This window comes from Sus scrofa, chromosome 4 (genome assembly GCF_000003025.6).
Source record: "Sus scrofa isolate TJ Tabasco breed Duroc chromosome 4, Sscrofa11.1, whole genome shotgun sequence".
NCBI lineage: Eukaryota > Metazoa > Chordata > Mammalia > Artiodactyla > Suidae > Sus > Sus scrofa.
The window spans coordinates 50,289,406-50,303,332 of record NC_010446.5 but is presented as its reverse complement, the minus strand read 5'-3'; the positions used below and the strand labels follow the sequence as shown (position 1 = coordinate 50,303,332).

Below are 13,927 nucleotides of genomic sequence, written 5' to 3'. Positions count from 1 at the left end.
TTACTTTGTTGGTTACCACACAAGATATGTCACCTTAAAGACTATTTAATTCTTCTGCCTCCCTGACAAGCTTCAGTAGGTAATGTGTGTAATGCCCATAATAAATGTTTGCAGAAAAGAAATAACCTTTTTTGAAATTATAAAGCACTATAAAAACATTGTTTATTAAATGATCACAATGAACACTTCTGCTTGCTGAGAGTTCACATTATCTTAATTTTCTCAGCACAATTAAAATTCAGGTATTTTTGTGAATATTTACCCTTTAGCTGCATCTACTATCCTGGTAAAACACCATGTGGAAATCAGACACCTTTAGCTATTTTCTGTGTGCTTTTTAAGAAATAGTGAGTTTTCTTGTGTGTGTGTGTGTGTGTGTGTGTGTGTGTCTTTTTACCTTTTCTAGGACCACTCCCGTGGCATATGGAGGTTCCCAGGCTAGGGGTCTAATTGGAGCTGTGCTTGCCGGCCTACGCCAGAGCCACAGCAACATGGGATCCGAGCCGAGTCTGTGACCTACACCACAGCTCACAGCAATGCCGGATCCTTAACCCACTGAGCAAGGCCAGGGATTGAACTCGCAACCTCGTGGTTCCTAGTCGGATTTGTTAACCATTGCACCACGACGGGAACTCCAAGAAATAGTGAGATTTAATGAGAGCCATAGCTAAGACTAGAATTCACCCTGTCTTACATGGAAATAGAACAATTATAACCCAGTGTGTGTATTTCCTCAAGATTAAGTATTATTTTTCTAGAATTTTCCTTTTTATTGTGGGAGTTGTGACCCTCAGAATGCTGCAAATCTGATTCCATCATATCAGATGGAATAACAGAATTTTAATAGAATTCTAGCCACGCCAGATTGCAGCTTGTGGTACACATTTTCCATAATTCTAAATGATCTAGAATTTAATTACATAGTTTTTAGCTGCTGAGGATACTGACTTCCTTTCTTCCTCCAGACAGATAGTGGGATTTAGCCATTGTAAAATAACAAGGTAAAAAGTGGATGAGAAAAAAGGTCTAATTCCATTTTGATCTTATCAGCACTTGTAAAGGACACATACAGGAACTGGAAACTGCTTAATGTGGAATTTGACTATTATCTGTGTTTCTCTTCAGCCTGTGAGAGTGTTTCAGTATTGTTCCTCTACAAAGTTAGTTCCTATTTCTCCAAGTAGGAGAAACCATATATTAAACATTTTCACTAATTTTAATTAAAAGCGCACCTTTTGGTAAGTCCCATTTATTGCAGCCAGTTCATTTTAACAAAATTACATTGACTTGTATATATTTTTATTATACTTACTTCTAGGTAGAGTGTTATGATTATGACAATGATGGGTCACATGATCTCATTGGAACATTTCAAACCACCATGACAAAACTGAAAGAAGCCTCCAGAAACTCACCTGTAAGTTGCATCACTCTCATTTGCATATACCCCATAGTTAGGCCCTGTATTTATTACTTCATTTTTTTCCCTTGGCATAACAAATAGTTTTCCATCGTTTACTTTATATTATTATGTGATGCTCTGAAATCAGTGGATTTTATTTTTTAGTAATTACATGATCCAAAATTCTTATATATTTTGTAAGAGTCATATTTACATTTATGTTTGGAGATTTGCTTTCTTTTGGCTTCAGACAGTATATATGGTTTGATTGAAAATCCTTCATTTTAAAGATCTGGCATTTCATTTGTCACAATAGTTAGTATCTCTGCTAGACACATACATGGGCTTGAATTGTGTACATTTATTCTCCTTTTGGACATGGTACAAATTGGTTTTTATCATCTGCTTGTGCTCCTTTCTGACTTGTCCTTGCTCAAGGAAAGGATAAAAGCATAGTTATGCTACTTCAAATTACATAATATTAAGCTGCCATCTAATGATACTAATTTGGTTAAGATCATTTGTCTGCCTTAAGTACATTCAGTCTATTAGCAATTATTTCTAAGAGTGTCTCTGAAACTTTCTGTCTCTAAGGCAAAGTGTCTAGAAACCATTCTGGAGTGTTTTATGAATAAAATTTATCAATTGTTTCCCCCTTTTTCCCTGTCTAGTTTGAATAAGTTAATTCTGTTTATAGCTTACTTAGAATAATATGAATTCTTTTCTACCTGCTTAGAGACCTGAATAATGCTCATGTAGGTAGCATTTGCTTTTGAAAATCCAAACATATGTTTTAAGAAGTAAGAGATTACAGTTAAGTAAGAAGGTCTTTTTTACAAAGTCATGTCAGTGAAGTGACCCAAAAAGAAGATACTGATAGTTTTAGATCAAAACTTAATTACTAAGTAAATAAATAAAACTTATTAGCTATTTGATCTAAGTAATTTGGAGAAATGAGTTTTGAATAAACATGGTGTGGCTAGAATTTTCAGTAGATTGTGTAGAGATCTCTAGTCCTGTCCCTATACCCTGGTCACAAACCCCAAGTACTAGAAATAGCAGAAGTGCTTCAGTGAGGTAGAAAAGCCTTTTCCAATCACACCTAAAGGTCTAAATGCAAATATTGAATCAGCTTTGTTTTTTTTGTTTGTTTGTTTGTTTTTGCTTTTTAGAGCTGCACCCAAGGCACATGAAAGTTCCCAAGCTAGGGGTTGAATTAGAGCTATAGCTGCTGACCTACACCACAGCCACAACAATGTGGGATCTGAGCCATGTCTGTGACTTACACCACAGCTCATGTCAATGCCAGATCTGTAAGCCACTGAATGAAGCCAGGGATTGAACCTGCATCCTCATGGATACTAGTCGGGTTCCTTATGGTTGCATGTGGAAATTCCTAGGCCAGAGATCACAATCGAGCCACAGCAGTGACAATGCCAAATCCTTAATAGCTAGGCCACTAGGGAACTCCCTTGAATTGGCTTCGAGTTAACAGTCTGAATTAAAACAACATGGAAAAATAGTGAAAATTTGAACACTTAAAGGAGGCTGCCTAAAAGAACTAAATAGAAGAAATGATCTGGATTGCTGTTTCACTGGTTTCAGTTTTTTGTTATTTTCCAGAATCAGTAAAGGACCTGCTTTTAGAAGATAGTGAGCCAGCAACTAACTGTATAATACTTTACGGGGCATGTAAAATACTCCTAAGTCAAGCTAACTTGATCTTTCTCCCCATGACAGAACGAGCTTTTTTTTTCCTTTACAGCCACACTTGTGGCATATGGAAGTTCCCAATCTAGGGGTCAAATTGGAGCTGCAGCTGCCACCTACACCACAGGCACAGAAATGTTGGTTCTGAGCTGCATCTGCAGCCTATGCTGCAGCTTGTGGCAACACCAGATCCTTAACCAACTGAGTGAGGCCAGGGCTCGAACTTGCATCCTCATGGACGGACACTATGTCAGGTTATTAACCTGCTGAACCTCAATAGGAACTCCAGGAAAAGCCTTTTAATATTGCTGCAGTGACAAGGATTACCCATTCTTGTTTTTCAAAGGCAGGGCATGTCTAATCAGCTCTGTGTTCTAAGCACTTAGAACCATGCCTGCCACCTGGTAGACACTATAAAAATGTGAATAAATGGAGTTCCCGTCGTGGTGTAGTGGTTAACGAATCCGACTAGGAACCATGAGGTTGTAGTTTCGATCCCTGCCCTTGCTCAGTGGGTTAACGATTCGGCGTTGCCGTGAGCTGTGGTGTAGGTTGCAGATGCGGCTCGGATCCAGCATTGCTGTGGCTCTGGTGTAGGCTGGCGGCTACAGCTCTGATTCCACCCCTAGCCTCGGAACCTCCATATGCTGCGGGAGCGGCCCAAGAAATGGCAAAAATAAATAAATAAATAAATAAACTAAAGGACCTACAAAAAAAAATGTGAATAAATGAGGTGAAGTAATGTAACCTTTCACCAATAAGAATTATGTTGAGGGCATTTCTGCATCTCTAATATTGAATAATTAATATACATGAGGGTGACAGACTCTGGCAAGATCCTGAACCATCAAGGAATTTCTTTAACATCACTTTGTTTTGTATCATTGTCTCAAACAATTTTTTTAAATGTTTCTTAGAAAATTAATAAAGACTCTATCTAAAGTATATAAATTGTTTTCTGTTAACCAGAGAGGTGACTTATCCAGAATTCATTGAATATCTCTTATTTTTAGGCAAGACTGAGAATTTTAGGGTATAACTTAGACGTGATTATACCCTAGCTATGGAAAAAAAATAATAAAATGAAACTATTGAGAATAACATTGAGTATGTAACTAAATTGTATGTGGTTGTAGAAGTTTAAGAATATGGATGGAGATCAGAGAAGACTAGAACAGGAGTCGATGTTACAGAGGAGGATGATTGAGCCAAACCTTACAGATGGATAGGTAGAAAGAATGTGGAAAGGAAGATCATCTGTTTGGGAGAAGGAACTATACTGGGGAGAAGATGTAAGATATTAGATCTCTTTCTAATACACATTCCCAATGGAAAGAATATCCTTTGCTGCAAATTTTACCATAGAGTTGGGTTTCATATATTGCTGTTTTCTGATGATTTTTTTTTTCTTTTATAAGCAGCATGTTTTTATCTGAGTAACAGCTAGGAATAATATTTCCTTTATTATTAAAAAAAAAAGATTGTTGATCAAAACCTTTAAGAAAATTATCCATGGAGGCAAAATTTATACTTAGGAAGTATTTTAAAAGGTACACAGTTTTAGAAGTGCCTTTTGGAAATGTCACCAATAAATATTTCACGTTTAATGTACTATGCAGTTGTTTCAGAGTTATATTTTGCAGTAGACCAACATCAGTAGTTTGTTTGATTCCAAGAGGAAAAAAAAGTCATTCATTTAAATTTACATTGGCATTTCTAATATCACTGGTAATAATGAACATTTTGTCTTTTCTTCCTACAGATTGAATTTGAATGCATAAATGAAAAAAAGAAGCAAAAGAAGAAAAGCTATAAGAATTCTGGAATTATCAGCGTGAAACAGTGTGAGGTCAGTTACTCCTGACCACTTATAGTGTAATGAGATCCCATTTTGAGTTCTATCACTTTGGTGTATATCAAACACTTTGTTTGAATAGTTGAAAATTACATGAGCATCTGGACACTTTTTTTTTTCTTTTTTGGCCACATCAGTGGCCTATGGAAGTTCTTGGGCCAGGGATTGAATCTGCTGCTATGACCTACACCACAGCTGACGTGATGCTGAATCTTTAACCCAGTGCACTGGGCTGGGGGTTGTACCTGCACTATCACAGAGACAATGCTAGATCATTAACCCACTATACCACAACAGGAACTCTGACTCTTGGCACCTTTAGGGAAAAGGAAGGCGTAAGAAGTAGTAGAGGAATCTTTCTTTTTAAATTTTTATTTATTTTTGCTTTTTAGGGCAGCACCTGTGACACGTGGATGTTCCCAGGCTAAGGGGTAGAATCAGAGCTACAGTTGTCAACCTATACCACAGCTCGTAGCAACGCCAGATCCCCGGCCCACCGAGCGAGGCCAGGGATCCAACCCACATCCTCAAGGATACTAGTCAGATTCATTTCCACTGCACCACAACTGGAACTTCAAGAAAGCTTTCTTTTGAAAGTAACTTTACTTCCAAGGTTTGACAACTTTGTTTTTGTTTGTTTTTTAGGACTGCATGTGCAGCATGTGAAAGTTCCTAGGCTAGGGGTTGAATTGGAGCTACAGCTTCCAGCCTATACCACAGCCACGGCAGTGTGGGATCTGAGCTGCGTCTGTGATCTACACCACAGCTTGTGGAAATGCAGGATCCTTAACCCACTGAATGGGGCCAGGGATCAAACCTGAATCCTCACAGATACTAGTTGTGTTCATTTCCACTGAGCTGCAGCAGGAACTCCAGTTCTGGTTTGACAACTTTTTAGAAAAGGATAAAGAATATTAAAGTTTTTCATTGTCTTAGGAAGTATGAGGCACCACTGGTATTTTTCCAGCATGTGGAAGTTCCCAGGCCAGGGATCAAACCTGTGTCACAATAGTGACCAGAGCCTCTGCAGTGACAAATGCCTCCTTAACCCACTGAGCGACATGGGAACTCCCATAATTTCAAGATTAGATATTATTATGAAGGGGAAAAATCCAAGGGATTTCTTATAACAAACAAGTGGGAGTTTTTGTTTTTGTTTTTAAACTTGCTTATTATTAAAGCTCTCAATATATTAGACTCTTTTATTAGCTTCTTAAAACATGCAATGAGTGTGTTCCATCTCTACCCATTAATATCGTAATCTTAACATTGCTATATTATCTTTAAGTAAAATCTTAACAGATTCATTACATGTAGGGACAGGGATGCTTTATACTCAAATGCAGAGGTAGTTTCTGCATAATTATATCATGTGTTATTTGGTTTATTAATGCTTAAAAATGTGCCAAGAGAGTGCTTTGCTTCTCTTGTATAGTAGGAGAGTTTTAATTTTAAATTTACTATTTGCTTATAGATTACAGTGGAATGTACATTCCTTGACTATGTCATGGGAGGATGTCAACTGAATTTTACTGTGAGTAACACACTGAATTTTTCAAAGTAGGCAGTAACATGTTGCTTTTTCCCCCCTCCATTTTGCAGTGTTCTTTCCTTCACTGCCAAACTGTGTTGAAATTTACACAATCTATTGAATATAGTCTCCTCAGACAGCATGTCTACGTCCGTGCTAAAGCTTTTGGCCTTGTCGATAAGATCTGTACCTCCTGCAAGAAAGCAGATATGTACAAATCAGTGATTATCCTGCAGTAATTTAAATAATAAAAAAATTAGTCAAACAAACATACAGAAAACAAACCCTATGTCTAAAGTCATAGATGTAATATTTCATGATTTAAGATATCTGGAAAAATAGGAATAGCAGGTTGCTTCATGCTAAGGCTTTAATTGTTTAATTGTCTATAGAAATACCTATAGCCTCAGGCATTTGTTAGGAAAGGGCAATAGTAGGCTCCGGGATGAATATTTGTATTTCAGCATTCAGTGTTTGTCTTCCTGGATATCAAGCCGAGGCATTCTTGCCTTCACTTTAGTAAGGGCTGCAATTGTTATTTGGCAGGTGGGAGTGGACTTCACCGGCTCCAATGGTGACCCAAGGTCTCCCAACTCCCTTCATTACATCAGCCCCAATGGTGTTAATGAGTATTTGACTGCTATCTGGTCTGTGGGACTGGTCATTCAAGATTATGATGCGTGAGTATGATTCCACTGCCCAGAAAGGGCAGTTTCTGTACCATCTGCTGGTACTTTGATGTAGTTAATGGGATAAGGATGGTGGAGAGGAGTAGTTTTCTCTCTAAAATTTCTCTTAGCTTTTCTTTTCTGTTTCTCTCTTGGTGACAGGTTTAGCGTTCCTTTGACCTGTAATTTCTAGCTGTGATCAATTATAGTGTATTCTTTATAGCTTGCTTATTTAACAGCTGACTGAAGTTGGCAGGGCTTTTGTTTCTTTGATCTGGTTTCCTTGGAATTTACTCATTAAGGATATGTTATCTGTGTGGTTGAAGTCCAGATGACATGTTTTGGGAACACTTGCAGACAATATTTCTTAGCATGTCTATTTCCTTGGCAGTCACTGTCAAATTATTTTCTTTCTTCTTCTTTTTTTTTTTTTTCTTTTTGCAGCCTCACCTGTGACATGTAGAAGTCCCCAAGCCTGGGGTCGAATCAGAGCTGCAGCTGAGACCTGTGCCACAGCCATAGCAACATGATATTTGAGCTGCATTTTGTGGCAACACCAGTTTCTTAACCCACTGAGTGAGGCCACAGATTGAACCCAGATCCTCACAGAGACACTGTCGGGTCCTTAACAGGAACTCCCAAATTATTTTCCTTTTTTCCCCTTTTTTCTCTTTTTTGACCTCCCCTCGGCACATGGACTTCCAGGGCCAGGGATGAGATCTCAGCTGCAGTTGTAACCTAAGTCACAACTGCAGAAATGCTAGATCCCCAACCCACTGTGCCAGGCTGGGGATCAAACCTGTGTCACAGCACTCCCAAGATACCACTGATCCTGTTGCACCACAGTGGGAACTCCCCTAATTATTTTCTTAATGGTGACTTTCAGCAAGTTCTGAAGAATAACTTGATGTAATTGCTATAAAATATTTTCAATAGATTCTCAATGGATAGATTTTTTTCTTTTTCACTTTTCAGGGCCACACCTACAGCATATGAAGTTCCCAGGCTAGGGATTGAATCAGAGCTGCAGCTGCCAACCTATGCTGTAGTCACAGCAGTGCAGGATCTGAGCCACATCTCTAATCTACACCACAGTTTAGGCAATGCCAGATCCTTAACCCACTGAGTGAGGCCAGGAATTGAACCTGCATTCTCATGGATACTGGTTAGGTTTATAACCACTGAGCCACAATGGGGAACTCAATGGATAAATTTTGAATAAACTTAAATGGGGCCTGTTGAAGGTTTACTAAACAATATGAAAAAAATCTGCATTAGAGATTTTTTGGGATCTGTCAGGGCACAGTATAAATTTTCACTTGTTTTGACCTATTGTTTTATGATAATGTACACATTGATGGAGCTTTTCATTAATTTGTTATGACATTTAAAGAAAGGAAATTTTCAGGCAAATGGAAAAAAATCTAAAGCAAGGGTGGCAGTTCCAATATCAGCCTAGTAGAATTGAAGGCAAAACTCATTAAATATAATTTAAAAATTACTTTAGCATTTTCCTTGTGATGCAATGGGTTAAGGACCCAGCATTGTCACTGCCAAGGCTTAGGTCATGGCCATGATGCAGGTTTTATCCCCAGCCTGGGAACTTCTCCATGCCACAGGTACAGCTGAAAAAAAATTTATCTGATAGGATACTTTGTTATATAATCCAAAATGAAAATGTAACAGTGGACATGTCTAGTAACAGTATCAAAGTTTTTCACTTGAAAATAGCTAGAAATATAAAAACTTCAAAGTAACACAGTAGTGACAAAGTAATGGGACTCAGATGAAAGTTGAAAATTTACAAGGTTACTTTCTCAGACTGCCTTCTGGAAGTTAAAACTAAAGATTAACAAAAAGAAAATTACCACATGGAAATTAAAAAACAACAAAAAAAACTCTTAAGTAGTTCTTAGATCAAAGAGAAAATCAAAGTGTAGTAACAGACTATTTAGAAATAAAGGGTAATGACAGGAGTTCCCGTGGTGGCGCAGTGGTTAAGGAATCCGACTAGGAACCATGAGGTTGCGGGTTCGGTCCCTGCCCTTGCTCAGTGGGTTAACGATCCGGCATTGCCGTGAGCTGTGGTGTAGGTTGCAGACACGGCTCGGATCCCGCGTTGCTGTGGCTCTGGCGTAGGCCGGTGGCTACAGCTCCGATTCAACCCCTAGCCTGGGAATCTCCATATGCCGCGTGAGCAGCCCAAGAAATAGCAACAACAACAACAAAGACAAAAAAAAAAAAAAAAGAAATAAAGGGTAATGACAGAGTTCCCGTTGCGGTGCAGCAGAAACCAATCCAACTAGGAATCATGAGGTTTCAGGTTTGATCCCTGGCCTCGTTCAGTGGGTTAAGGATCTGGCGTTGCTGTGAGCTGTGGTGTAGGTCACAGACATGGTTCAGATCTCGCATTGCTGTGGCTGTGGCCAGGGCTAAAGCTCTGACAGACCTCTAGCCTGGGAACTTCCATATCCTGTGGTGTGGCCCTAAAAAGTAGAAAAAAAAAAAGAAAGAAAGAAAGAAAGAAATGGTAATGAGAAAACTAAGATTTGTTCCTATCTTTATAGAGGAAAATTTCAGGCCTTATGTGCTTTTATTTTTAAATAAGAACTGAAAATAAATGAACTGGCTTCTCAAGAAAAAAAAAAAAAAAGAAAGAAAGAAATAGGAAGAAAAAATATAGAAGTAGTAGAAGATCCCATGTACATGTTAGCTAATTATATGTTAGGGAAATTTTTAAATACTTTCCATATGATATTCATTTAATCCTCCTTAGCTGTGAGATAGGTGCTGTTATCATCTTCATTGTACAGATGAGAAAACCGAGGCATATGGGGTAAAGTAACTGGTCCAGGGTCACTTAACTGGTGACTGGCAGAAATAGGAATAAACCTGGGCTGTGTGGCTCCAGAGATGGTGCTCTCATGCCCTGTGCTGTACTTCCTCTAAATACAGAATGTAATCCTCAAAGATTTTGAAACCAAATTCATGGTTAAAAAGTGGAAATGTGGTTGGGGGGGAGGGATAAATTAGGGGTTTGGGACTGATATATGCACATTACTATATATAAAATAGATAAATGACCTACTGTATAGCACAGGGGAATCTACTTAATACTGTATAATAAGCTATATGGGAAAAGAATCTGAAAAGGAATGGATATATATACATGTAAAGCTGATTTACTTTGCTGTACACCTGAAACTAACACAACTAAGTCAACTATACTCCAATAAAATTTATTAAAAAAAACCCCACCAAATTAATACATTTGCTGAAGAGATGATTCTTTACAATAAAACTTAGCAAACCTTTGGCAGTACTGACGCCCAAGAAAAAGAGAAAGCGTGTAGAATATTAGTAAAGAGACAGAGACTATAAGCGTAAGTTTTGGGAAAAAAACTTTGCAAATTATATTTTAATGTTCTTTAAAACCTTATGCTATTAACACTGGAAAATCTAGATTAAAGTATGACTTTTTAGAAAGCTGTAAATTGCCAAGTTTTCTTTTTTTTTTTTTTTTTTTTGTCTTTTTGCTATTTCTTTGGGCCGCTCCCACGGCATACGGAGGTTCCCAGGCTAGGGGTCGAATCGGAGCTGTAGCCACTAGCTTACACCAGAGCCACAGCAACTCGGGATCCGAGCCGGGTCTGCAACCTACATCACAGCTCACGGCAATGCCGGATCGTTAACCCACTGAGCAAGGGCAGGGACCGAACCCGCAACCTCATGGTTCCTAGTCGGATTCGTTAACCACTGTGCCAGGACGGGAACTCCAATTGCCAAGTTTTCTGAAGGAGGCAGAGAACCTGAATAGACCAGGAAGTTTCTAAGGAATGGAGTGGCTGGTCAAAGAGCCTCTTAAAGGCACCTGCCAAGACAATTTCATACACAAATTCTAGCAAACCTATCAGGAATAAATTCACACCTAAGAGAATCAAGTGAAAAATATTAGAAAGCAGTGAAAATTCAGAAGGATGGTCAGAAAAAATTTAAAAATTGGGAGTTCCCATGTGGTTCAGCAGAAACAAATCTGACTAGCATCCATGGGGATGCAGGTTCAATCACTAGCCTTGCTCAGTGAGTTAAGGATCTGGTGTTGCCATGAGCTATGGTGCTGGTTGAAGGTGTGACTCAGATCTGGCGTTGCTGTGGCTGTGGTGTAGGCTAGTGACTACAGCTCCAATTCAACTCCTAGCCTGAGGACCTCTATATCCTATAGGTGTGGCCCTAAAAAAAAGACGAAAAATACAAAAACTTTTAAAATATGTAAAAATAAATGAAAAATTGATAGTTTTTCACTGACTAGCAATAATCAGTTGAAGAAATTATAGTGGATAAAAGATCATAATTCAAAATTGTGAAATAAAAATGAGAAATATAGTAAGAAGTCTAGGATCTTTAGTGAGGGAAAATTACAAAATTATACTGAGGGATAAAGAAGGAAACGTGTTTAAATGGAAAGATATGCCCTGATTCTAGATAAGCAGTATCAAAATGATGTAAAATATAACATTCCTCCCTATATTAGTCAATTTAATCAGAATTGCAGTGGAGCTCTGACAAAATCATTTTTAAAATTTTCTGGATGGTAAAATGAACCTGAACAGGCAAGAATATATATATTCTTTGTGTATGCAATATTATATATTAATATATTGTGTATGCAATATTATATATTAATTAAAAGTATGGGAATTCCTGTTGTGGCTCAGCAGGCTACGAACCCAACATAGTGTCCGTGAGGATGTGGGTTCAATCCCTGGCGTCACTCAGTGGGTTAAGGATCTGGCATTGCCTAAGGCACAAGTATGGCTCGGATTCCATGTTTCTGTGGCTGTGGTGTAGGCTGGCAACTGCAGCTGCAATTCGACCTTTAGCCTAGGAACTTCCATATGCTGCAAGTGTGGCCCTAAAAAGTAAAAAAAAAAAAAAGAAGAGTGTATGTGAATTTAGTATATGATAGAGATGGCATTTGAGGGAAAAGGGGTTGTAAAAGCTGTCAAACTAGACAGGACCTGAATTTGGACCTCTGGCCTCATACCTGTGTATGTTAGGATGCCACTCTGCATAGACTATAGACAAAATTGCTTAATTGGATACTCCAGAACAAAGTGGTTTAACAGAGGTTTCTGTCTCTTATGCTGTGTGTCTAGAGATAAGTAGTTCAGGACAGAGAGGGCAGTTCTGCCATTCTTTGCTACCACCCTGGGTCCCAGGCAGCCTCTGTGATTTTCATCCTCTCTAGCCAGTGGGAAGAGGATAGAGGCACTGAGAGTGGGTGTGTTTTCCTTTTTGGGGTGTGGTTAAGAAGTGGCTGACAAATGACTCTACTCACATCTCCAGTCAGAACCTTCCTGACCATTGCCAGCCCAGAGAAGCTAGAGTGGAGCTAGTGTGGTCCTTCATAGCCCAGCACATCCATATGTAAAGAGGGAAAGAATGGATGTTGGTGAAGAGTAGCAGCTTCTGCTTCGAAGCCTACTCCAAGGAATTACAGGTTTAATATCAGAAACAAACTTTGAAAGTCCTAGGAGAAAATATATGTAAATCATTTAAAATATTGCAGTAAGGACAGTCTTTAAGAAAGGCAGAGAAGGCAAAAATCATGAAAGAATGTTTGTGTGTCCACATTCATTAGCATTAATAACTCTAAAAGGGAAGCTATTGTAAACAAAGTTAAAGACAGACTATCAACTGGGGAAATATTGTGACATATATAATAAGTTCTAAATGCTAAAAGAACCATTAAGAATTAATATAAAAAAGAATATCCCTAGTATAAAAATTAGTATATTCATTACAGTGTTTTACATAGCAGGACATTGGGTGTCTATCAGTTAGAGGAGAATATTTATACCGTGGAAAACTTAGCAGCCACTCACACGATGTTATATATTCTGGTCCATGATTATCTCTAAACCGTTGGGGCCAAATATTCATACATTTTGTTGAAGAAATGTGAGAGTTTTATAAGTGTGAAATTTGTACCATGTTTCTGTGGCCAAATGTATGAATATTCACGTTAAGTAGCATAAATAGAGGCTATAAATAATCTCTTGTCAGTTGAGGTCAAGTTTTACTGCCAAATGAGTATTTTTGTAAACGAATGAAAAACTTGTGCTTTTTAAAACTTTATGGTTTTTTCTTCTTTTTATGACTGCATTTGTATCATGTGGAATCGGAGCTGCAGCTGCTAGCCTATGCTACAGCCATAGCAACACTGGATCTGAGCCGCATCTGCGATCTATAGCATGATCCTGGCAACACTAGATCCTTAACCCATTGATTGAGGCCAGGGATCCAACCTGCATCTTCAGGGGTACTATGTCAGGTTCTTAACCCACTGAACTGTGTTGGGAACTCCTTTATGGATGTATTTACACATTTATTTAACTGAAGTGATATATAGCATGTAAGTGAAAAGAGCATGTTATAAAATATTAATGTAAAGTCCATTTTAATAAACATATATAGACACTTTTCTCCTTCAATGCATATAAAAATATTTTGAATGAGAGTTGCCACATGACTAAGTTCTCTCTGGTGGTTATTATGGCTAATCTTTGTTTTATTTTTATATTTTTCTAAGATTTAAACTTTTTAAAAAATAAACTCATGGGAGTTGCTGTTGTGGCTCAGTGGGTTACAAACCCGACTAGTATCCATGAGGACATGGGTTCAATCACTGGCCCCACACAGTGGGTTAAGGATCCAGCATTGTGGGGAGCTGTGGTATTGGTCACAATTGCGGCTTAGAT

General features: G+C 38.3%; 1 protein-coding gene across 10 annotated transcripts in view; it reads left to right on the top strand.

The window, feature by feature from the left end:
• The window catches only part of CPNE3 (copine 3), a 69,071-nt gene that overhangs the window by 42,068 nt on the left and 13,076 nt on the right, over positions 1 to 13,927 (top strand). For all 10 annotated transcript variants that reach the window (XM_021089156.1, XM_021089157.1, XM_021089150.1 and 7 more), the window contains 4 exons: positions 1,319 to 1,417; positions 4,875 to 4,961; positions 6,442 to 6,501; positions 7,045 to 7,178. In XM_021089156.1, coding sequence (XP_020944815.1) covers positions 1,319 to 1,417; positions 4,875 to 4,961; positions 6,442 to 6,501; positions 7,045 to 7,178 — 380 coding nt within the window. The remainder of the gene's footprint in view (positions 1 to 1,318; positions 1,418 to 4,874; positions 4,962 to 6,441; positions 6,502 to 7,044; positions 7,179 to 13,927) is intronic.